Raw genomic sequence first — 25,288 nt, 5'->3', positions numbered from 1 at the left:
TATTTCATGTGCAGCCTGAGCAGTATTGATACAAAGTCAGTATAATTATAGACTTACAGAGACAGTTACCATGCAGATTCATGCATAATGTATCAGATAGCATTTTAATATTAGCACCTGTTTTTTTAAAATAACATCTCCTCAAATATCTGTCTACCCTCATTTATTTATATCACCAATATCAGCACAGGTGCACTACTGCTTATTAACCGTTTATTAACAGTTTATTGAAAATGTACCATTTCAAATTTAAGAATCCATTTCAAACTTAAATTGACTTAAATTTTTCTATAAACAAATCACCTACAGGTTAAATCTTAAAGGAATAGTTCACCCAAAAATGATAATTCTCTATTTGTTTCTACAAAAACAAAGATATTTTGAAGGAAATATGATGTGCTTATTTCCACACAAGTCGATAAAAGTCAATGGGTTCCAACATTTTAAGCTCCAAAAAGGACATAAATGCAGCATAAAGGTACTCCATATGACTCAAGTGATTTAATCCATGTCTTCAGAAGCGAAATGATTGGTTTTGGGTAAGAAACAGACTAAAATGACTCTTTTGTGACATTTACCAAAGCATTGCCAAGATAGAGTCTCACTACCAAGTTTGTGCAAAGTAATCTCTTCAGTAATCAAAATACTTTTTGAATGTAACTGTATTCTAATTACCAATGATTTAAACTGTAACTGTAGTGGAATACAGTTACTTATATTTTGTATTTTAAATACGTAAACCCATTACAGTTCATGTATTCCGATACCCCCCAACCCTGACAACAGGTACCACTGTTGGTGTCTGGCCCCTAAATGGCCTCTTAAGATATGTTTCTTTGATGTCATTCTTTTTGTTTGTGTTCACTATCTCATAGGGGTGTATGTTCTGGTTCTGCTGGGATCCGTGTGGTGCTGCTGTCTACTGCGGCCGGCCAGTCACGCTCCTGTGCTGTTCCACCGAGACACAAACCTGCAGAGACTGCTGAATCTACGCAGTAACCTGAGCGCCCAGGGAATCTCCTGCCACATGTGCTCAGGTGCGGGTATAAAACTATGAAGACTCAACCGCTTGAGTGTACCTCAGTGGGTCACGAAAAACAATTGCATAAACTCTGTTATGCTGCCTTATTTTAAAAAGGTTTTAGAGCTTTTATTCATGGCAAGTGCAGTGAAGTACAGTGGCCCCAAAAAGTATTTGGAAACTGAAGATGCACTTAAAAACATACACCAATCAGCCACAACATTAAAACCACCTGCCTAATACTGTGTAGGTCCCCATCGTGCTTCCAAAACAGCGCCAACCCACATCTCAGAAAAGCATTCTGACATGATATTCCTCTTACCACAATTGTACAGAGCGGTTATCTGAGTTATCGTAGACTTTGTCAGTTCGAACCAGTCTGAAAATTCTCTGTTGTTCTCTCTCATCAACAAAGCATTTCCATCCGCAAAATTGCAGCTCACTGGATGTTTTTTGTTTTTGACCCTATTCGGAGTAAATTCTAGAGACTGTTGTATGTGTAAATCCCAGGAGATCAGCAATTACAGAAATACTCAAACCAGCCCATCTGGAATCATGTATTCCAGAGAGCTGTGTAATAAGGCAGATTAACTTAAAGTGATAGTTCACTCATAAATGAAAATTCAATCATTGTTTAGTCTCCTGTGCTTGTGTTGTTCTAAAGCCATATTACTTTTTCGGAGAACAAAGGGAGAAATTTGGGAAAACTGCTTGTTGTTTTCCATACAATGGTAGTGGATAGTATACTTCTCTTTTAGCTACAAAAGGACACAAAAGAGTTATTCAAAAGTCTATTAAATAGTTTTTCATGGAAAAGCTTACGATAATGTTTGGTGAGAAACAAACCAAAATATCATTTATTATTTTGTGAAAATCTTCACTGGCCATTGCGCTCCTGTGTGCGATCAAGAGATTGCAAGAGAGCCGCAATTCACGCTGCCCTCACTCAAGAGAAGGGATGTTCAAGCGAGAACACGCTTTTTGCTGTTGCTACAACTGGACCACCACAGAGATATTCACATCAGAGAACACAACACTGCTGCACAAAAACCAAAGAAACTGACTTACAAAACATGTCTGAAGTTGACGAAACATGTCTGAGGAGGACATGCATTATTATTAGTTCACCCAAAGATCAAATTCTCTCATTATTTACTCCCCGTCATGATATCCCAGTTGTGTATGACTTTCTTTCTTCACCAGAACACATCTGAAGAAAAATAGAAAAATATCTCAGCTCAGTAGGTCCTTAAAACGCAAGTGAATGGAGATTTCTCTTTTGAAGCAGACTGTCAGCATAAACGTCATCCATACATCTCCAGATGTTAAATAAATGTCTTCGAAAGTGACACGGTTATTTTTGATGCGAAAAAACAGATAAATTCCTAAGTACTTTTTAACTATAAATCATCAGAGGGTGGAGTCCAAGTGGTCTCTTGTGTGATATATTCCATTGACATGATACAGATGTAATCTCACGTTCTCCTCTCGGTTGAGACATCCAGGATGAGCACACAAAAGCACCATTGTGAGTAAAGAAACAGATCAATACAGATCAATACCAAAACCAACCAAGTTACTGTACAGTGTTCCTCCTTCTCACTTGTAAACAGCACTGCTCTTCCAGCTGTGACGCACTTGTATCAGTTCTCGCGTTTCAAATGCCAATGCGATTACATCACACGCTTGGACCGCTCCTGACCGGAAGCATGATTTAGAGTAAAAAAAAAAGAGAATTCTCCATTCGCTTTGATTTTAAGGACCTACAGAGCTGAGATATTTTTCTTCAAATGTGTTCAGGTGAAGAAAGATAGTCATACACACCTGGGATATCATGAGGGCAAGTAAACGATGAGAGAGGTGGCTCCGGCTCCCTCAGACTTTTTCCCTGATTTTACAGTTCACTTTTGGTAAGCGAAACATCCAAAACACTGCGGTCTCCTGTATTCTCTGTCTGACTCTGTCAGCCTCTTCCATCTATCAGTTTGAGTACTCTGGTTCATACAAATAGGGCTGGTCATAGAAATGCATCTCCTCTACAACTTCAAACTCTTTAGACTGGTTTGTAAGTTTGGTTCTCCGGTTGGTGTACAGCTGTGTTGTGTTCTCTGTTGTGAATATCTTTCTGGTGGTCCAACTCCAGTTGTAGCAACTTTAGAACAAGTTACAAGTCAAATGTAATTATTTATTAGACTTCTGAATTATAATGTTGCATCCTTTTGAAGCTTGAAAAGATGGGCACTGTCCACTGTCATTGTATGGAAAACAACGACCAGGAGATTTTCTTGAATTTCTCCCTTTGTGTTGCTAAAAAGAAAGAAGGTTATACAGGTTTTATCACTAAATTTGAGACATAACATGAAATAAACTGGAACAGACTGACCTGACCCACCTCTCTGTGTCTTACAGGTGTATTTATGGAGCGACCTCATAATCTGCACAATACTGCTGACTCCACAAGTTCTACCTCAGGAAAACATCCCGTAATTTACTCGAACCAGACCAAACCAGCACCCAACAGCACAGCACAGACACTCAAAGGTTTGCTTTTCTGTTCTACTGGAAGGAATGTGGGCAAAAAAAGAAGGAGAAACACACACACACACACACACACACACACACACACACACACACACTATACATGTTGGTGCAGCTATCATTATGAGGACTCTCCATAGACATACTGATTTTTATACTGTACAAACTATAGATTCTATCCCCTTACCTAACCCTACCCCTAAACCTAACCTTCACAAAATACTTTCTGCAGTTTTACATTTTCAATAAAAAATTGTTTAGTATGTTTTTTTTTTGTTTTTTTTTTAAGCAATTTGAATTATGTGGACACAAGATATGCCCTCATAAACCGCATTTATAGCATAATACCCTTGTAATTACCAGTTTGTAACCTAAAACACACACACACACACACACACACACACACACACACACACACACACACACACACACACACACACACACACACACATCTCTTTAGAGATCAGGGCAAACCAGTCTTTGAAGCATTCCCTGCTAGAAAACCAGGTCATGCCACTTTATAAGCTGTATTACCCTATAGAGTTTTAAACCAGTTCAAGTGGTGTTTCAGAACATGGTTAACCAGCTCAGCTGTGTCACCACCATCTTAGTCAACCAGCTCTAACAAAGGCAACCTTGGCCCCACCATTTACCTAAGCTAGCTCGAACCAGCTAATGACCAGCTTCAGCCCTTGGCAAATAATTTACCGGGTTGTGAAAAGACTTGATGGTGTTTTTACAAATTGTCAACATACCATTATAAAAATACCCTTGTTATTGGGTGGCATGCCCCCAAATACTTTTTTTTTTTTTTTAAATACGGCTATTAAAGAATTAAATTAAAATTGAAAGCTAAAAAAAATATTTTGTTAAGAAAATTAATTAAAGGCTCACCCAAAAATGTAAATTCTCTTATGATTTACTTACCCTTTAAGCCAGCCCAGATGTGTATGACTTTCCTTCTGCAGCAGAACCAAAATGAAGAATTTTATAAGCACATTTCAGGTCTGTTTGTCCATTTAATGCAAGTAAAAGTGTGCCATCAAGCTGCTGGCTGTTTGACGGTTCAAAAGGCATATCTAGGCAGCATAAAAGTAATCCACACGACTCCAGTCGATCAGTCGGTCTTCTGAACCGAATCGATACGTTTGTGTCGAAATTGTGTCGCTTCCTGCCAGCAGTCAACCGCATCACTTTACCGTCACGTGACTTAAGCGCAATGGCGCATTTACGCGAGAAGTTGGAAGGCATGTTTTGTATACAACAGAGGAACGAACATCATGTGAGTGTTTGGTCATTTCAAACATCAATACAGCGCTGGCTGGAAGCAACGATTTCAAGTTAAAAACATTTTAATTATCAATTTATTTCTTACACAACCCAATCGGTTTGCTTCAGAAGAGATTAATTGATTGACTGGAGTCATGTGGATTACTTTTATGCTGCCTAAATATACCTTTTGGACCGTCAAACAGCAGCCCGATGGCATCCGTTTACTTACAATATAAGAACACACAGAGCTTCAAATTTTTCTAAAAATCTTAATTTGTGTTCTGCTGAAGAAAGACATACACATCTGGGATATAAATATCTGGGAATAAATCATGAGAGGATTTCCATATTGGGGTGAACTATCCCTTTAAGTTCCATCCTTCCACTAGATGATATAATCAATTATATATAAACTGAGGTTAATAATGTAGTTGGCCACTATGGGTGTTACGTAGTGATATAGTGAACAGGTATTTCACATATAGCTGCTACAATAACATACAGTAGCATGGTGAATGTTGTATTGACCTATCAGCGTCCAGCACAGAGATGTCTGTTTTATACAGATGAAACTCGAAAAATTAGAATATTGTGCAAAAGTTCATTAATTTCAGTAATTCAACTTAAAAGGTGAAACTAATATATTATATAGACTCATTACAAGCAAAGTAAGATATTTCAAGCCTTTATTTGATATAATTTTGATGATTATGGCTTACAGCTTATGAAAACCCCAAATTCAGAATCTCAGAAAATTAGAATATTGTGAAAAGGTTCAGTATTGTAGGCTCAAAGTGTCACACTCTAATCAGCTAAACACCTGCAAAGGGTTCCTGAGCCTTTAAATGGTCTCTCAGTCTGGTTCAGTTGAATTCACAATCATGGGGAAGACTGCTGACCTGACAGTTGTGCAGAAAATCATCATTGACACCCTCCACAAGGAGGGAAAGCCTCAAAAGGTCATTGCAAAAGAAGTTGGATGTTCTCAAAGTGCTGTATCAAAGCACATTAATAGAAAGTTAAATGGAAGGGAAAAGTGTGGAAGAAAAAGGTGCACAAGCAGCAGGGATGACCGTAGCCTGGAGAGGATTGTCAGGAAAAGGCCATTCAAATGTGTGGGGAGCTTCACAAGGAGTGGACTGAGGCTGGAGTTACTGCATCAAGAGCCACCACACACAGATGGGTCCTGGACATGGGCTTCAAATGTCAAACGTCTTACCTGGGCTAAAGAAAAAAGAACTGGTCTGTTGCTCAGTGGTCCAAAGTCCTCTTTTCTGATGAGAGCAAATTTTGCATCTCATTTGGAAACCAAGGTCCCAGAGTCTGGAGGAAGAATGGAGAGGCACACAATCCAAGATGCTTGAAGTCCAGTGTGAAGTTTCCACAGTCTGTGTTGGTTTGGGGAGCCATGTCATCGGCTGGTGTTGGTCCACTGTGCTTTATTAAGTCCAGAGTCAACGCAGCCATCTACCGGGACATTTTAGAGCACTTCATGCTTCCTTCAGCAGACAAGCTTTATGGGGATGCTGACTTCATTTTCCAGCAGGACTTGGCACCTGCCCACACTGCCAAAAGTACCAAAACCTGGTTCAATGGCCATGGTATTACTGTGCTTGATTGGCCAGCAAACTCGCCTGACCTGAACCCCATAGAGAATCTATGGGGCATTGCCAAGAGAAAGATGATAGACATGAGACCAAACAATGCAGAAGAGCTGAAGGCCGCTATTGAAGCATCTTGGTCTTCCATAACACCTCAGCAGTGCCACAGGCTGATAGCATCCATGCCACGCCGCATTGAGGCAGTAATTAATGCAAAAGGGGCCCAAACCAAGTACTGAGTACATATGCATGATTATCCTTTTTTTTTATTGATTTCATGTAATATTCTAATTTTCTGAGATTCTGAATTTGGGGTTTTCATAAGCTGTAAGCCATAATCATCAAAATTATATCAAATAAAGGCTTGAAATATCTTACTTTGCTTGTAATGAGTCTATATAATATATTAGTTTCACCTTTTAAGTTGAATTACTGAAATTAATGAACTTTTGCACGATTTTCTAATTTTTCGAGTTTCACCTGTAATGCTTGAACTTTCGAGCAACATTCCTACAGGCAATATTTCACCCCAAAAATACACTTTCTTTCTAATGCAGAACACAAAAATTTGTTTTTGAGGAATATTTCAGCTCTGTAGGATCATACAATGCAAGTGAATGGTGGCCAGAATGCCAAGCTCCAAAAAGCATATAAACGCAATATAAAAGTAATCCATATGACTCTAGGGGTTAAATTAATGTCTTCTGAAGCAATATGATAGGTGTGGATGAGAAACAGGGGCCATATTCACGAAAATGTTCTTAAGAAAGGCACGAGTAGCTCAGCGAGTAAAGATGCTGACTACCACCCCTGGAGTCGTGAGTTCAAATCCAGGGTGCGACTCCAGCCAGGTCTCCTAAGCAACCAAATTGGCCCGGTTGCTAGGGAGGGTAGAGTCACATGGGGTAACCTGGTCACAATTAGTGGTTCTCTCTCTCGATGGGGCACGTGGTAAGATGTGCGTGGATCACGGAGAGTAGCATGAGCCTCCACATGCTGTGGGTCTCCTCGGTGTCATGCACAACGAGCCACATGATAAGATGCACAGATTGACGGTCTCAGAAGCGGAGGCAAATGAGACTTGTCCTGCACCACCCGGAATGAGGTGAGTAACCGCGCCACCACAAGGACCTACTAATTAGTGCAAATTGAGCATTCTAAATTGGGAGAGAAGTGGATAAAATAAAGTTCTCAGGATAAATTGCAATTCTTAAGAAGTTCTAAAATGTTTTCTTAAGAATAAAAAGAATAATGAAGACATTGACATTGTTTGATCAGCCTGCTCATGAGCTGGCCTTGTCTAATAGCCTACAACAACTTCAATACTTCAATGGGAGATCGTAGTGATACGTTTATCTATTCACTTTTTTTTTAAGTAGCAAGCACAGTGCTCATTTTTTTGATTGTAAAGTGTGTGAGATGTGTTAGTTTAACAACATTAACCATCACAGGAGAATTACTTGCTGCTAACCATTTCATAACTTTTAATTTGACAGAAGGAAAGAAAACTACAAGAGGAAAATACTGCAAGGAAAAAGTTCTCCTTGGGAAGCTTGATAATATTATCACGTCGGAAAGTACAAGGCGGGTAAATGGGAAAGGGTGGTGGAGGCTCTCTCCACTGTGCCCATATCCGATAGGGATGTGGATGGGGGGTGAGAAAGGGTCACAGCTTTCCAATGTTATAATTATCATGTTTCTATGAACTCTAAAGATCGGTGAAAGAGAGCACTATATGCAGCGCATGCATTAGCATGATTGATCACCACATTAAGAAGCTTCAAAACAACATTTATTGTTTGAATTTGGTGATAACATTTACATGATTTAACATTACAAGCTGAAAACATTTATAATTAAACACAAAACATTCAAAAACTTTTTTTTTGTCTAAAATAACATTTCTACGTAAAGAGCCAATTGCGACTTGAGACTGAAAAACCCAATAAATTAATTAAACATCATACCAGGGTGTGCTGAGTGACTCCAGTAAGGTCTCTTAGGGCGGCTGTGGCTCAGTTGGTTGGTGGTTTGAATCCCGGCCCACACAACTCCACATGCCGAAGTGTCCTTGGGCAAGACACTGAACCCCAAGTTGCTCCCAATGGTAGGCTAGCACCTTACATAGCAGCTCTGCCGCCATTGGTGTATGAATGTGTGTGTGAATGGGTGAATGAGACGCAGTGTAAAGCACTTTGAATACCGTTAAGGCTTAAAAAGGCGCGATATAAGTGCAGACCATTTACCATTTTTACCATCTTAATCAGCCAAATTGGCCCGGTTGCTAGGGAGGGTAGAGTCACATGGGGTAACCTCCTCGTGAGTTGAGTGTGGATGTCGCGTGGATGGCGTGAAGCCACCACACGTGCCATGTCTCAACTAGCCATGTGATAAGATGCGTGGGTTGACGGTCTCAGACGCAGGGGCAGCTGGGATTCGTCCTCTGCCACCCGGATTGAGGCGAGTCACTACGCGACCATGAGGACCTAAAAGTGCTCAAAATTGGGTGAAAAAGTTAAAAAAAAAAATATATAAAAAAAAGAACAGTCTTAAGAAAAAAGATAAGAACTTTCTTAAGAAGTTTTTCAGAAATACAAAATAAGTTAGAAATGAAAAGAAAATGCTAGTTACGATGAAATTTCTCCTTAAGAACGTTTTGTGACTCTGGCCCCAGATCAATATGTAAATCCTTTTTTACTATCAGTCTCCACTTTCAAACAGCCCTCCTAAGCACTCGTCTCTCCTAAGATTTCTTCTTTTGTTTTTTTTGGTGATTCTTTGTGCATATCGCCACCTACTGGACAAAGAATTTATTGTAAAAAAGGACTTAAATATTTATCTGTTTATCATCCACACCTATCATATCACTTCAGAAGACATGGATCTAACCACTGGAGTTGTATGGATTACTTTTATACTGCATTTATGTGCTTCACAGTTCTGGCCACCATTCACGTGCATTGAATGGGCCAACATTGCTTATCTGAGTAATTTTTCCAAATATCTTCATTTAGTAAATGGTGTAAATGATGAGAAAATTGGGTGAACTATCTCTTTAAACTTATGAATTGAATACACAGTGAAAACGAATGTTTTGATCTTCTCCTGGCACTTGTGTTTGTACTAAAAAACTGTTTGTGTGAACAGATGGTCTCCTCAACATCTATGTCTTTAAATTGGAGTTGGCCTCACCTGTCACTCTCTATCGCTATTCACTGAGTGCCAGCGTACCCAAACCCTGGCAAAAATCATCAGCTGGGCACGGGGATGTACCGTTCTTTCAGGTCTATGTGCACTTAAATATTTAAATGTACATCTTCACATAAATACATGCGTATATACACACAAAGTCTATAGTCATTTCAACATCATAATTTGTCATGTATTACATTTTCAAAAATGAAAATTCTGTTATCATTTATTCACCCTCATGTTGTTCCTAACCCATATGACTTTCTTTATTCTGTGAAACATAAATGGAGCTGTTAGGTAGATTGTTAGGAACTGACAGTCTCAGTCACCATTCACTTTCATTGAATGAGAAAAGACTGCATTGGAAGTGAATGGTGACTGAGGTTGCAGTCCCTAACATCCCATCCCTGTTCCTTTAACAGAAATGACATCATTTTTGGGTGCATTGTCCCTTTAAACAAATAATAATAAAAACGACTTTATGCAAGCAACCAGTTTCTCAAAATGCCATTTTCATGACAACATAATTATGTTCGGCAAATGTGTTTTTCACATTGCTTAATTCCTTTGCAACAAATAAAAAAATAAAACTTTCAATGTGCCCTCAAGCCCTTCAAATTCCATCATCCTTCAAAGAATTTATGTTCAATAATGTGTGTGGTGTGTGTTCATATCACCTCAGCACGCTTCATTTGCCCTTATAGCTCCATTCCATCTGAGCTGACAAACTGATCGATGTGTTGTCACGGTAACAGGCCTACAGCAGTCCCCATAGCAACTTCAGCACGCGGATGACCGTGTGTGTATCTCACGCCTATCACCCCCGCCCGCGGTGGATGCTTACTCTACGACCATGTGACGGCAGCCGGCACTGGATAACAGAGTTTGAATTCTATGTGGCTTTGGTTGAGCAACAGCACAGCAGGTGAGGAACAGGAACATGATGTTATCAGATGATCCGTAATTCACTGAGATCATTTATTATGTGCATGACAGAGCAATATCACCTGATCAACATTTCTCCCTATAAACTTGAATAGAATAGTTCACCTAAAAATTCACAAGTTTACTTACTCTCATGTCATTCCAAACCTTCCAAACCACAAGCACCACAAAAGTATCATAAAAGGAGTCGATGACTCAAGGCTTTGATAAACTCACGGCAAGTTCAAGTTCTCCGTTCAGAGTTGGTAAGATGTTCAAAAAAGTGTGAACATTCTGAAATTGGCCATGCTACTGGTGGAGGTGTTTACAGGAGCATTTCATTATGGGAACGTACAATGATGTGGAACAATGGAAGTATGAAGGTGTTTCGCAGGTGGTGCAAAATGTTCCTTTTTAGTTCATGCTGGCGAGCTGTTACAAACCACTGCAACTAACTTAAAAACACATTTTTGGGCAGATTTTATTTTAAATGACATAAAACCTGTTCATTCTTCGATTTCGCTAGAAGTGTATTGGCTCCTTTATGTGGTTCAATTTCAGATCTTCATTCAAAGCTATCATAAACCTTCAAAAGACACAGAATATAGCACAGAAATGACATGGATCACTTTTATGATATAATAATAGACAGATAATTATACTTGTTGGTCATTTTGGAGCTTGACAACTGAACAGTCCTCATTCACTTTTATTATTTGGAAAAAGAGGCCTGAATATTAAAGAAATCACCTTAAAAAAAAACTGGTAATCCTCTTGAAATGTCCAGTTCACATGTAAAAAAAACAAGCAAACAAAAAAAACATTTGCACAAAAATATTATTTAAATATTAAGGTATTTATAAATAAATAACCATGATCTATAAATACCTTAATATTTAAATAATATATAATATTTTTTTTTCCATTGCAGAAATGCAAATGATAATTTTTAATTATTTATTAATTTAAATGATTTCATTAAATCTAATTATTTAATTAAAAAAATATATATTATTTTTAAATAAAAAAAAATTTCATTACAGTAATGTACATTTGGGGGACATGTGCTTAAATGTAAAAAAAAACATTATGATGCATAAAAAGCTTAATGTTACAAAAACAACTTAATTTTCTGTTAACACTTAATACTCTTTTATATATATATATTGTGGATATTTTTCCAGGAAGCTCTATTTTGCCCAGCACACGATCAGCCCGTACCCCAGTCGTGTGTGTGTGGGGCCACCAGGGTGTGTGTTCGGCTCTGGTCCTGATGGACCCACTCAGGGCAGTTTCTACATCCCACTACCCGCAGGTACCCCATTGAAATTGGCACTCTTTATTGTTAAATGTACTTAATATGTACGGGCTGAACATATACAGTATATACATATACTATGCAATATACAACACAATATAAATATAATTACATTTAATTGTACATTTAATCTTGAATATCGAATCAGATTTCATACACACAAGTCATACACATAAAAAGGGTCTTAAAATACTGCAGAAGTCTGAGTAACAAACTCATGAACCCACTCTAGAGATGACTTTTTAGATTTCAATATCTAAATCTAAGGTTTAGTGGTTAGAGATCAAGAGAAAGACAAAGTTAACGTAATAAAATGTTGAATTCAAAAATGCCCATGACCAATCTTTCTTGTATTCTCATTTGGCAAGATGCTTTTTATTCTTTCTTGCATGAACATCAGTTACATGTTCTATATCTCATCAGTCCCCACCCAGGTTAAGATCTCTAGGACATCAGGTTTTAACCCTTGCAGTGGAGGCGGATGTGGGAAACCAGCAGTGCGCCCTCTAGTGGACACTGGAGCCATGGTGTTTGTGGTTTTCGGCATACTAGGGGTTAACCGCACTCAGCATTCAGACAACCATGTTATTGGAGACCTGGTGAGACATAATTAAACTGTTTCCACTGTGAATAAAATACCTCTAAAAACAGATATCATGCCCACTACAAAATCATGCCCACTACATTTGTGATGTTCCAATCATAACTGCTAATGCTCAAGGATAACATCAGCTCGTAACTTGCCAGAAAATCACAGTGGCTGCATTCCAAGTTTAATACAAGTACATCCTAATTAGTATGCTACATTAGGATTAGTGCATCTTCAATTATGCTGATAGTATGTTAGAATTTCTAATGATGCATGGAAGAGCAGAAGCTTGTGATGGATCTCTTTCGATTTTCTTAGTAGTTTAAAAACAGCAATGGATGCGAGACCACTAAAGGTAACTATTTTAGCCAGAGGCCATTAACACTTATGTGCAGCGAAGGGGTCTGCGTATTAAGATGCAGTGTTATGATATGGAATGCATACTTTAAATGCATAGTAGAAGTATACAAATTGGGAATCAGCCAGTAATAGCAGTTTCTTCCACTTAATGAATGAACAGAAGCACAATGCCTTTTAATAAGCTAAGCTTTGTGTTTGCCCAGTAAAACACTATTCAACATCGACCCTAATTTTCAGCGTTGTGAACTAGTTAATAGTAACTATTACTCTCAGTAAGTTTGATCTCTCATATTATGTCATGTCCATTCCCAATAGAAAGCATAAATACATATTGTTGTTTAATAGGTTGTTTTCCTTTGAAGCTCCAGTTGATTTATGAATATTATTGATTTTCTTTCCTTCTCAAAGGGCAGTGTGATCTATGATCCAGACTTTGATCTCTTTAATGAGATTGGGCATTTGTGCCAGCTTTGCAAAGCCATCAGTGCCAATACCAAGCTGGTTAAGCCTGGTGGAGCTCAGTGTTTGCCATCAGGTAGCAGTGAATCACCCAGCAGAAATGCTTGTAGATATTATCTTGATGTTCATAGTTTTACCGTGATCCCTTTATATTTCGCAGGTAATAGCCTCACTTCCATTCTGCCCTTGCTCCACCCTGACTGTCACTCTCTTCCTGAGCCCAACCTCTTGCCTGGCCAGCTGTCTCATGGTGCAGTTGGCATGCAGGGCGGTAGAGTGCACTGGATCTCTATGGCATTTGAATCTGTGAGTTCACTACATCATTTCATGGACTAATAATTATAGTGGAAAGGTTTCTATCACGTTGATGTAATTTCAAGTGTTTGTTTTCAAAATAAGTTTGTTTTTAGTTAGTTATTGATGCTATAAAAACGGTGCTGTGACATCATGATTGACAGCTGTGATTGACAGGTTCTCTGAGCGAAGTAGTCACTGAAGCACCAACAGACTTTTTTTCGGGATCTTCGGAGGACTGAGGAGATTGGAGCTTTAAATTTAATATCTAAATTTCTATAATGAATTATTTCAATTATTTTTTGCGATTGATTCAGCGAGAGTGAGGCCTTGATTTCGCGGCTTTACTTCCTGCTCACTACTGCGCAGGTCTGGTCCCGAAATCGCAACTGCGCAGACTCAAGTCCCAAGATGTCTGCGTCATATCGGGACATTGCCGGCTTCAGTTCTCTCCAATGGAAAAGACCGAAGGGGCGTCGTCCATCTTTTTTTACAGTCTATGGTTCAAATGTGAATTCTTGACATCAAAATTTCGTCATTACTCGCGGATATATCCATTCTAGACATCAAAACTTAAATTTGAACTTTAAATAAAATGTTTGTTATTCGTAACTGCATTTTCATTCATAGAATTTCACAATGATCTGTCATTCACTCCTGGTTCAAGAAGCAATTGCAGATATTTATAATTAATTTCTTTTTTTGTTTATTTATTATTTTTTTATATTTTCTCCCCAATTTGGAATGCCCAATTCCTAATGCGCTCTAAGTCCTCATGGTGGCGTAGTGACTCGCCTCAATCCGGGTGGTGGAGGATGAATCTCAGTTGCCTCCGCGTCTGAAATCGTCAATCCGCCATCTTATTACGTGGCTTGTTGAGCTCGTTACCACGGAGACATAGCGCGTGTGGAGGCTTCACGCTATTCTCCACGGAATCCACGCACAACTCACCACACGCCCCACCAAGTGAGAACCACTTTATAGCGACCACGAAGAGGTTAACCCAACGTGATTTTACCCACCCTAGCAACCGGGCCAATTGGTTGCTTAGGAAGCCTGACTGGATTCACTCAGCAGCCCTGGAAAGAATTGGCATTTACATTTTTCATTAATTTATGAACAATTAATTGTAATTTTTATTTACAGCCCCAGGTAATACCATTTTGGGATGAACCGTTCCTCAATTCTGTCAATTGCAAAATATCTGCATCATCTTTATTTTCATTGTCATCAACCTCATACAAAGCTCTCCAAGTCATTAAGTATTTTCTCTGGTTCTTTGTTCTCATTGTCTCTGTAATCCAGACCACATACAAGGGAAAATCTTCATTTCAGACTCACTCTGATTTCCTCCAATGGGAGAGTTTCCTGCAGAAGCAGCTTGCATCACTCCCAGAATCGTCTGCCTTGAGGCGTGGGTTCCAGACCTGCCAACACTGGAAACAGATCTTCATGGAAATTATAGGCAAGAGAGCGAAAAATAGTACAGAGCTTTAATTAAAGTGCCTCTGGTTGAATAAATGACCAGTTTCAGGGTGATTAGTCTGAAACGCAGACATCATTAACAGGAATACCATTAACCTGACACTCAAGACATGAAAATAAGAGTGTGTTCAGTTTCTCTATTTATTTTACATTTAATAACATCAAATTGACCCCTGACCTCTTCGCTGGTCTTCTCCTTGAGTCTAGGTGTGGAGAGCGCCCTCTACAGTTTGCTGCTGTCACTTGCCATTTGCATTGCGTCTGTAGCGGTATTTACTGCTCATCCACTTTTGCTGCTTCCTATCCTGATGAGCATTCTAGGTAAGTGATACTTTTATCTTTGTCGAAATTGTAGTACTTTGCACATTTTAGTGCATCACTTAAAGATGCACTCACTATTTTTTTCCTCGTTTAAAAATGCTTACTTGTAAAAAAAATTATTTGTAATTTTGAAACGTATGAAGACTCCAGTCTTATCAGTAACCTTATTAAAGCTGTTTTATTTTAAATGGTGTTAGGAGATCACATGAACCGCTGTATACTACTTGATTAATCCCAGAAATTACCCTGTGATTGGACACTTTCATTATTGGATTAAATTAATCATGGCTGACTATGAATAGTACATTTCTCCAATAGCATCTGTAACTGAAACCTAATGCGTTTAAATGATGCTGCATCCACACCACTAGGTGTCACTGTAAGTCCAAGAGGACACGTTCAAAGATTACTGGGGACACCTTTAAATAAATCCAAATGACTTTCTTATACAAAAAATGTTTTCTAATATTTTTGATAGTATGTTTTGTAACATTTTTGTCCCAATTATTCAATAATGTAGAGTACATTCTGTCTGTATATTTCATTTTTCATCCCTTTGTTTTGTGGTTAAAACTGTGTTGTTACATTTAACATAAGATGCTTAGATGTTTTGATACATTTAATCATTAGAATTCTCACAAACCCTGTCTAGAATATGTCCATATCATATTTTACCCAAAATTATAATAAAAAATAAGAAATTGCATTTTGCGTAAAGAAATTGAAGCCTATTTTATAAACAGTAAGATTTTGAAATTGTTACATTATTTGCATGAGAATTTCCATTGATAATAATGACATGTTCACCTACTTATTCATGCAATTATCTAATCAGCCACTTGTTTGGCAGCAGTGCAGTGAATAAAAACATGCAAAAACATGCAAAAACATCAGGAGCTTCAGTTAATGTTCACATCAACCATCAGAATGGGGAAAAATATGATCTTCATTTAGACCATTGCATGATTATTGGTGCCAGACGGGCTGGTTTGAGTATTTTTGTAACTGCTGATATCCTGGGATTTTAATGCACAACAGCCTCTAGAATTTACTCAGAATGGTGCCAATAACAATAAAAACCCAGTTCTGTGGATGGAAATGCCTTTTTGTTGCGAGAGGTCAACGGAGAATGGCCAGACTGGTTCGAGCTGACAGAAAGTCTATGGTAACTCAGATAAACCACTCTGTACAGTTTTGGTGAACAGAATAGCATCTCAGAATGCATAGCACGTTGAACCTCTAGGTGGATGGGCTACAACAGCAGAAGACCACTCTGGGTTCCACTACTGTCAGCCAAGAAAAGAAAGCTTGGAGTCGGAGTCATATGTTTGACAAAACTGGACAGTTGAAGACTTAAAAACTGTAGCCTGGTCTAATTAATCTCGATTTCTGTTCGGGTACACAGATAGAAGGGTCAGAATTAATGTATGAATTAATGACTCCATTCAAGTGATGATTTATTGGGATTAACAGGCCCAAAGTGTTCCAAGAAAGCATTCCCCACTCCAACCTGCCTTGTGCCAACAGTTCAGTCTGGTGGTGGTGGTGGTAGTGTAATGGAGTGGGGAATGCTTTCTTGGAACACTTTAGGCCTGTTAATCCCAATAAATCATCACTTGAATCACATAGGCTTTTTGAGGATTGTTGCTGACCATGTGCATCCCTTCAAGGCCACAATTTACCCATCTTCTAATGGCTACTTCCAGCATGATAATGCATCATGTCACAAAGCAAAAGTCAGCTCAAACTAGTAACTCATGAACATGACAATGAGTTCATTGTTCTTCAGTGGTCCTCCCGGTCACCGGATCTGAATCGAATATAACACCTTTGAGATGTGGTAGAATGGGAGATTTGCAGTATGAATGTGCAGCTGAAAAATGCAATCCAGAGTCCATGCCACAAAGAACTGTTTTGAGAGCAAAGGGTGACTCTACCCAGCATTAGTATAGTGTTCCTAATAAGTGCTGAGAGTGTGTGTGTATACTGATATATATATATATATATATATATATATATATATATATATATATATATATATATATATATATATATATATATATATATAAAACAGTTAGTTCTGGTCTTCGAATCTGATTGGATGAGAGTCATTCAATGAGTACTGATGGACTCTCATGGAATCAGCACTCGGATGCTTCACTGTGTTTGTATCACTCCGCTTGTGTTCGTACCATTCTTCATAACCTCTGCAATTCACTCTGGCATGCTGGATTTCAGCTTCTGGGCCAAATCTGGTGATCCATTCTTGCCTTATTAGTGCTTGGAGTTTATCACAATTTGTGGGCTTCTGCTTGTCCACTCGCCTTTTGAGGATTGACTACAGGATCTCTATGGGATTAAGATCCGGGAGTTGCCTGGCCACGGATCCAAAATGTCAATGCAATGATCTCCAAGCCACTTCATTATCACTCTTGCCTTGTAACATGGTGCTCCATCATGCTGGAAAATGCACGTATCATCGCCAAATTGCTCCTGGATCGTTGGGAGAAGTTGCTCTTGCAGGATGTTTTGATACCATTCTTTATTCATGGCAGTGTTTTGGGCAGAATTGTGAGTGAGCCCACTCCCTTGGATGAAAAGCAACCCCACACATAGATGGGCTCAGGATGCTTCACTGTTCCCACGACACAGGACTCATGGTAGTGTTCACCTTTTCTTCTCCGGACTATTGATTTTCCAGATGTCCCACACAGTCGGAAGGGGGCTTCTTTAGAGAAAATAACTTTGCGCCAGTCTTCTGCTGTCCAATCCTTGTACTACCTGCAGAATTTCAGTCTGTCCTTGATGTTTTTCTTGGAGAGATGTAGCTTCTTTGCTGCCCTTCTTGACACCAGGCCATTGTCCAAAAGTATTCGCCTCACTGTGCGTGCAGATGCACTCACACCAACCTGCTGCCAATATTGAGCAAGCTCTGCACTGGTGGTGACACGATTCTGTAGCTGACTCCTCAGGAGGAGACAGTCCTGGCGCTTGCTGGACACTCTGGGACATTCTGAAGCCTTCTTCACTGCAGTAAAACCTCTCTCCTTGAAGTTCTTGATGATCCGGTAAATGGTTCTTTCAGGTGCAATATTCTTTGCAGCAATTTCCTTGCATGTGAGGCCATTTTTATGCAAAGTTGTGCACCAGGTGCTGCTGATATGATTAGTGAAATTATGTTAGCTGGTCATTTTGAGGCAGGGCCAAATTAAGGGTTTTTGTGATAAAGTTCATTTTTTTGGCCAATGAAGCTTTTTGCAATTATTTAAAATGCATCTGATCACTCTGACAACACTATTGGCCACGGCTGTATGTGTCTCTTTACATTTAATTTTGTGACATTACATATTTTAACCAGCAGGTGGTGGCAAAAGACAATTTTTGTGTGTAACATGAGCTAGGTGGCATGTTTTCATTCATCAGCACTATGTGATCGCACGGATTACGACTACACTACTAAAACATACATCATTAAGGCTTGCCACAGCTGAGAGACACAACAGGCTGTTTAATAACACAAACTTAAGGCGTTTACCTCTTACCGGAGTTTCCACATTGGAGAGGACATACTGTTCACAATGGCAGAGGAGATTGCGTTTTCTGTAGTGACTTAATCTTACACACCGGCTACCACGAAATAAGGAGGAATGCACCCGCTTGAATGGCTATTTTTCCACAGAGAAAATAGGATGCATTTGACCAAAATTACATTATCTCCAGAAAGCTGACTAACACTACAGCTACTCTTCTTGGGAATGGCAAAAGGCGATCGCATATGCTCCATCTCCATCTTTTTTTTATGACCGTACTCAGTTTTTCCAATTTTTTTTATTTACTTGTTCATTGAACTACTGTACACTCACCTAAAGGATTATTAGGAACACCTGTTCAGTTTCTCATTAATGCAATTATCTAATCAACCAATCACATGGCAGTTGCTTCAATGCATTTAGGGGTGTGGTCCTAGTCAAGACAATCTCCTGAACTCCAAACTGAATGTCGGAATGGGAAAGAAAGGTGATTTAAGCAATTTTGAGCGACGGGCCGGTCTGAGTATTTCACAATCTGCTCAGTTACTGGGATTTTCACACACAACCATTTCTAGGGTTTACAAAGAATGGTGTGAAAAGGGAAAAACATCCAGTATGCGGCAGTCCTGTGGGCTTAAAATGCCTTGTTGATGCTAGAGGTCAGAGGAGAATGGGCCGACTGATTCAAGCTGATAGAAGAGCAACTTTGCCTGAAATAACCACTCGTTACAACCGAGGTATGCAGCAAAGCATTTGTGAAGCCACAACACGCACAACCTTGAGGCGGATGGGCTACAACAGCAGAAGACCCCACCGGTACCACTCATCTCCACTACAAATAGGAAAAAGAGGCTACAATTTGCAAGAGCTCACCAAAATTGGACAGTTGAAGACTGGAAAAATGTTGCCTGGTCTGATGAGTCTCGATTTCTGTTGAGACATTCAGATGGTAGAGTCAGAATTTGGCAGAAACAGAATGAGAACATGGATCCATCATGCCTTGTTACCACTGTGCAGGCTGGTGGTGGTGGTATAATGGTGTGGGGGATGTTTTCTTGGCACACTTTAGGCCCCTTAGTGCCAATTGGGCATCGTTTAAATGCCACAGCCTACCTGAGCATTGTTTCTGACCATGTCCATCCCTTTATGGCCACCATGTACCCATCCTCTGATGGCTACTTCCAGCAGGATAATGCACCATGTCACAAAGCTCGAATCATTTCAAATTGGTTTCTTGAACATGACAATGAGTTCACTGTACTAAAATGGCCCCCACAGTCACCAGATCTCAACCCAATAGAGCATCTTTGGGATGTGGTGGAACGGGAGCTTCGTGCCCTGGATGTGCATCCCACAAATCTCCATCAACTGCAAGATGCTATCCTATCAATATGGGCCAACATTTCTAAAGAATGCTTTCAGCACCTTGTTGAATCAATGCCACGTAGAATTAAGGCAGTTCTGAAGGCGAAAGGGGGTCAAACACAGTATTAGAATGGTGTTCCTAATAATCCTTTAGGTGAGTGTATATCAGCAATATCACACTCACAATTGTGCTATATGGCCCTTAATCAGCACTGCTGTGATTACCTTTGGCACTCGGCCTGTGGACGAATCACAGCAGTGCTGATTTAGGGCAATATAGCATCAATACGAGTGTGATATTGCTTAAATATATTGACCGTTTTGTTTACTACTATATTATACTTAACTCTCCCTTTGATATAGTTTACCACCATTTATTACTGTGTGCCCAAACAAACTCCATTGAGGATACATAGGGATAGCTTCACCTTTTTAATTGACTCAAGTAAAATGCAATAGTGGTAAAAATCAATGCTTTTGAAATGTGCACCTCTATTCCCATCTCATTTATATGTTAATACAATATGCCAAATATGTCCTAATTTTTACTAGCTTTCAATCGGGAATATAATCACGGCAAGTGATTACTCACACTGAACGAATACACAAATTATGCTAAATGAAAGGAGATTCTGAAAAGTATCCCACTTTTATGGGTCAAACTAAACAAGAAAATAGATTTACAAAATGGTTTAATGTTCCTTGAATTCAACACAGAGTTTCGAAGTCTGACCAGGGTAGGGGCCGTCAGACCTTTTTCTAAAATCAACATTAGAGCGTTGCACGAACAACACCAAGGTCATGTGTTTGATTCCCAAGCAACTCATGTTGTTCTTTCAAGGTATACATTTTATTAGTACAAGTCGTTTTGAATATATACGTCTGCCATAAACATTAATGTAACACTGTAATGAAGACTTTAAAAAATATGTATTTTGCAGGAATGGTTTGTCTGGTGGTGGCGATGATGTATTGGTTAGGTTGGGAGATGGGTGCAGTAGAAGCCATCTCGCTCTCCATATTGGTGGGCTCTTCGGTAGACTATTGCTTACATCTCGTGGAGGGCTATCTACTGGCTGGAGACACTGGGAACTTAGGACTCGCTGATCACAGTTTGGTATGTTTACCCTTTGTCCATTAACTAACAAATGTGTCTACAAATATGTTCTGTGATTCTTAAATGAAAACATTGATAGTTGCTGTTTACAGGATATTTGTTTTCCTGACCGTTCCTGTAGTGGTGGTTGCACACTGAGAAAAGTGGTAACCTGAAATTGTTATCTTAAGGAGCTATTTCTACTTGACTCTTGTAGCAGCCAATCACGTGGGGGTTGCCATAGTTTCTAGTGCCGTCACCACGGTGATATCTACCCTTCCACCCTTGATGTTAGTTTTGTTGCTGTAACCTATTGCATTCAGGGTGATTCAGTGATGTTTAGAAAAACAGTTAATTTAGATGTTACCATATGAAGCACATTTGTAGTAAAAAAACAAAACAAAGTAGTGCATCATGATTAAAGAATGAAATCAGAATTAGAGTTTTATGGTTTATATTTTCTATATGCTTGTGTACCCCTAAACATTGACTAAATTCACTTTTGCAGTCTTTCTCCTCTGAGAAAATATACCAAAATTATTGATGTACCCAACAAGCAATTACGGAGTGGTGGTGGCGTAGTGGGCTAAAGCATATAACTGGTAATCAGAAGGTTGTAGGTTCGATCCCCACAGCCACCACCATTGTGTCCTTGAGCAAGGCACTTAACTCCAGGTTGCTCCGGGGGGATTGTCCCTGTAATAAGTGCACTGTAAGTCGCTTTGTATAAAAGCGTCTGCCAAATGTGTAAATGTAAATGTAAGCAATTAGCAACTGATGTTACCCAAAGCCTATTGGCCATTTCAAAAAATTTACAAATCCTTTGATATGTCAAACAAACTTGCTGTTTCAGTAGGAAATGTCAACACAGGCAGTAGAAAATAAGTCAACACAAGAAAGAAAATTGCAATATGTCATATGTGCAGTCAATGGGCATGGCCATGATGTTTTTTTTTATTATCATGCAAGTATGCGCTAAGTCTAGGCGCAAGTGGGTTTGGTGAAATCTAATTCTGAGGTTCTTCTAATCATCTGCGACCTATTTGATAGTCCGATCCCTCAAGCACAAGCAATATAAACAAAGATAGCACATTCATAAGACGTTGGTAGTGAAAATGGACTATGCAACAAATTAGAAGTATACACATATGGACTTGCACTCTTTTGTGCATATCTGCGTCCTTGTTGAATGGCAGTAATATTCCTATTACAGTGACACGCTCCTTTTAAACACATGGAAAATATGGTTAAGGATTTGGATATTGGCTCCAATAAATGAAAGAGAATGTAAGCATTATTAATCATATAGATCAAGTGACACAGAACTTCACTTCTACCAGTCGATTCTGCTTTCAAATTTACATTCATTTATGGAAACATGAAAAACTGAAACCAAAAATATTTCAAAATTCAAATTATATTTTGAACTAATTTAAAATATAATTAAAATGATGAAGTGGTACAAAAATATATATATATCACCATCTCCCAAAATCCAAACATTTTACTCTCTCCAACTTAATCCACCAGCCTGTTGTCAACGAAAACAGGTTGAAAAATACCAATAATAAATATAATTGTAAATTTAAACACAATAAACCATGACCTCTAGAGAGTTTAACACATATCTCATAAATTTTTGTTTAATCAAATGACTACAACACTAGTAAGGACGTTATTTGATGCTCCACTATATTTTCAGAGTTCGGACATGAACATTATTACCACCTGCTGGTGCAAAGTTGGTTGTGATTCACCTCAGAGCTGGTTGGTTTGGTTCATGGCTTAGAACACTTTTACGAATGATTTTATGAGATCCTTATGGAAGAAATGAATGGGAAAAATACTTCCAGAACCTAGACGGCTGAAAAAGTACACACTTATGCAACAAATGTGCCCTATTGTATCACACCCTAACCCTAGCTTCTAGAAGTATACAATGTTCTTCATAGTTACTGAATGCAGAAACCTTTGACACCCTCCTTTTCTTTTACTTTCAGGACTCATATATCAAACGGCAACTACGGACTCTTGAAGCAGCCAATCACGTGGGGGTTGCCATAGTTTCTAGTGCCGTCACCACGGTGATATCTACCCTTCCACTCTTTTTTTGTGTCATTGTGCCTTTCGCAAAGTTTGGTCAGATCGTGGCCATCAACACGGCCATCTCCATCATATTTACGCACACGGTCACTATCGCTCTACTGGCAACAATGGGCCCCGTTGACTTCACTCGAACAGCTAGAGCAGTGCTCAAAGCCACTCTGGCGGTGCTGATATTGGGAGCCTCTGGAGGTCTCTTTTGGTGGATTGGATCACAATTTGCTCCTGGCACACTGATATAATGTTGGAATCAAGAAATCACACTGCGGATTCCACCTGTTGCTGATTCAAATCAAGTGCAAATTCAAAAGTGCTAATGTGCACATAGCGAATTTATGCGTGATATGTTGAGATGACATGTATATGACTGTCCTATGAATGTGATGATGTTTTTCAGCAAGTTGGCTAAATTGTGATGCTGTTAGAAATTAGGAAATCCAGTACGTGAATAGTCAGCATGAAGGTAGCGAGCTCTTAAAGAAGTGGTACATTGATGTCCGAGACGTTTAGGTGAATAACACCCTCTGAATTTGTTAACAGCTACGAGTCCCATGTTAGAGAAGTCAGTACATTTTATGGAAATGTACGACAACAGAGAACTGATCACCTTTCAGTATTTTGTATCTTATTCACATCCTGAACTGAAGTAACTCTGAGGGTACAGAAGGACATGTATTACATCTGTTCTTATGAGAGGTTTGATGAGGTCCTGAAGTCTCAGAAGAAATACAGAATAAACATGAATTCTGTGAATTCATCTTGCATGGTGGAAAACAGTGAAAGAGAAAAAATCTGAGTAAGTCAACTTTTGCACCGTAGTTGTGGGATGTTTCGAGAGAGTTGGAGTTACAAGCTCAAGTTATCATGTTGAACGCCAAATCAATCCCAGAAGGCCTACATTTGCAGCTTTGGATTAAAGCAATTTATTTACTTCAATGTAATATAGGGAACATTGTATCCATTGCGAACTGTTTGTATCGTGAAAAGTGGGTATTACCAGAATAGTGCCAGACCTGAATACGAGTTTGCAGTTGAGTTTGGAAGACTACTCCGCTCCTGAAACACAGCTGGCACCCACTTTTATGGAGAGGTTTTGACCGGGACATAGAGGCACATAAGTTGACCCTTGAAATCTTCTGTTTCAATTGCTAATATTGCCATAACCTTTATTACGGTAATTGCCATTAACTATTGGAAATTTTTTAGAAAGGATGCAGCAGTCTAAAACCCTAATGACTAAATAGCTGTTAGCTTGTATATACGGTGCACTGTAAGACCAAGGATGTGTTTTAAGAAAGTAAATAGGCTTAATTTTGATATCCTGTTGACTTTAAGCAACAGAAACAAGGCCTGTCAAACATGAAGAGCATTCTTTCCTGACAAAGGAAAATTTTCCTTCCCTAATGACAGAAATGAGTTACATTGTTTGGTTTTAATGTGGCCATGAAGATAAACCAAAATTGATTACAGTATCTTTCTACCTAAGGACGCTTAGCTGTATTTCAAATTAAACATCATCAGAAAAGCTTTTGTTTGATTGCCTGTAAAACATCTCATCATGTACTCATCCTTGTGCCATCCCAGATGTGTGTGACTTTCTTTCTTTTGCAGAACACAAAGATTTTTAGAAGAATATTTCAGCTCTGTAGGTCCATAAAATGCAAATGAATGGTGCCCAAAACTTTGAAGCTTCAAAAAGTACATAAAGGCATCATAAAAGTAATCTATATGACAGATCAATAATTAAGTCCTTTTTTTACTATACATATCCACTTTCTGTATCCTGTACAGCCCTCCTATGCGCTCTTTTCTCCTAAGAG

At 38.9% G+C, this 25,288-nt stretch overlaps 1 protein-coding gene across 1 annotated transcript in view; it reads left to right on the top strand.

The window, feature by feature from the left end:
- LOC127630481 (protein dispatched homolog 3-like) overlaps nucleotides 1-25,049 on the top strand; it is an 80,238-nt gene extending 55,189 nt beyond the window's left edge. Inside the window, exons 10-21 of the mRNA XM_052108036.1 lie at nucleotides 876-1,037; nucleotides 3,431-3,562; nucleotides 9,580-9,716; nucleotides 10,380-10,549; nucleotides 11,733-11,863; nucleotides 12,290-12,465; nucleotides 13,224-13,350; nucleotides 13,435-13,580; nucleotides 14,874-15,033; nucleotides 15,261-15,374; nucleotides 21,211-21,386; nucleotides 23,366-25,049. Coding sequence (XP_051963996.1) covers nucleotides 876-1,037; nucleotides 3,431-3,562; nucleotides 9,580-9,716; nucleotides 10,380-10,549; nucleotides 11,733-11,863; nucleotides 12,290-12,465; nucleotides 13,224-13,350; nucleotides 13,435-13,580; nucleotides 14,874-15,033; nucleotides 15,261-15,374; nucleotides 21,211-21,386; nucleotides 23,366-23,710 — 1,976 coding nt within the window. The 3' untranslated portion in view covers nucleotides 23,711-25,049. The remainder of the gene's footprint in view (nucleotides 1-875; nucleotides 1,038-3,430; nucleotides 3,563-9,579; nucleotides 9,717-10,379; nucleotides 10,550-11,732; nucleotides 11,864-12,289; nucleotides 12,466-13,223; nucleotides 13,351-13,434; nucleotides 13,581-14,873; nucleotides 15,034-15,260; nucleotides 15,375-21,210; nucleotides 21,387-23,365) is intronic.
- Nucleotides 25,050-25,288: the final 239 nt, after the last annotated feature.

The sequence above is a fragment of the Xyrauchen texanus genome, chromosome 37 (genome assembly GCF_025860055.1).
Source record: "Xyrauchen texanus isolate HMW12.3.18 chromosome 37, RBS_HiC_50CHRs, whole genome shotgun sequence".
Taxonomy (NCBI): domain Eukaryota; kingdom Metazoa; phylum Chordata; class Actinopteri; order Cypriniformes; family Catostomidae; genus Xyrauchen; species Xyrauchen texanus.
The sequence above is the reverse complement of the archived record's forward strand: the minus strand, read 5'-3'. Positions and strand labels throughout refer to the sequence as shown.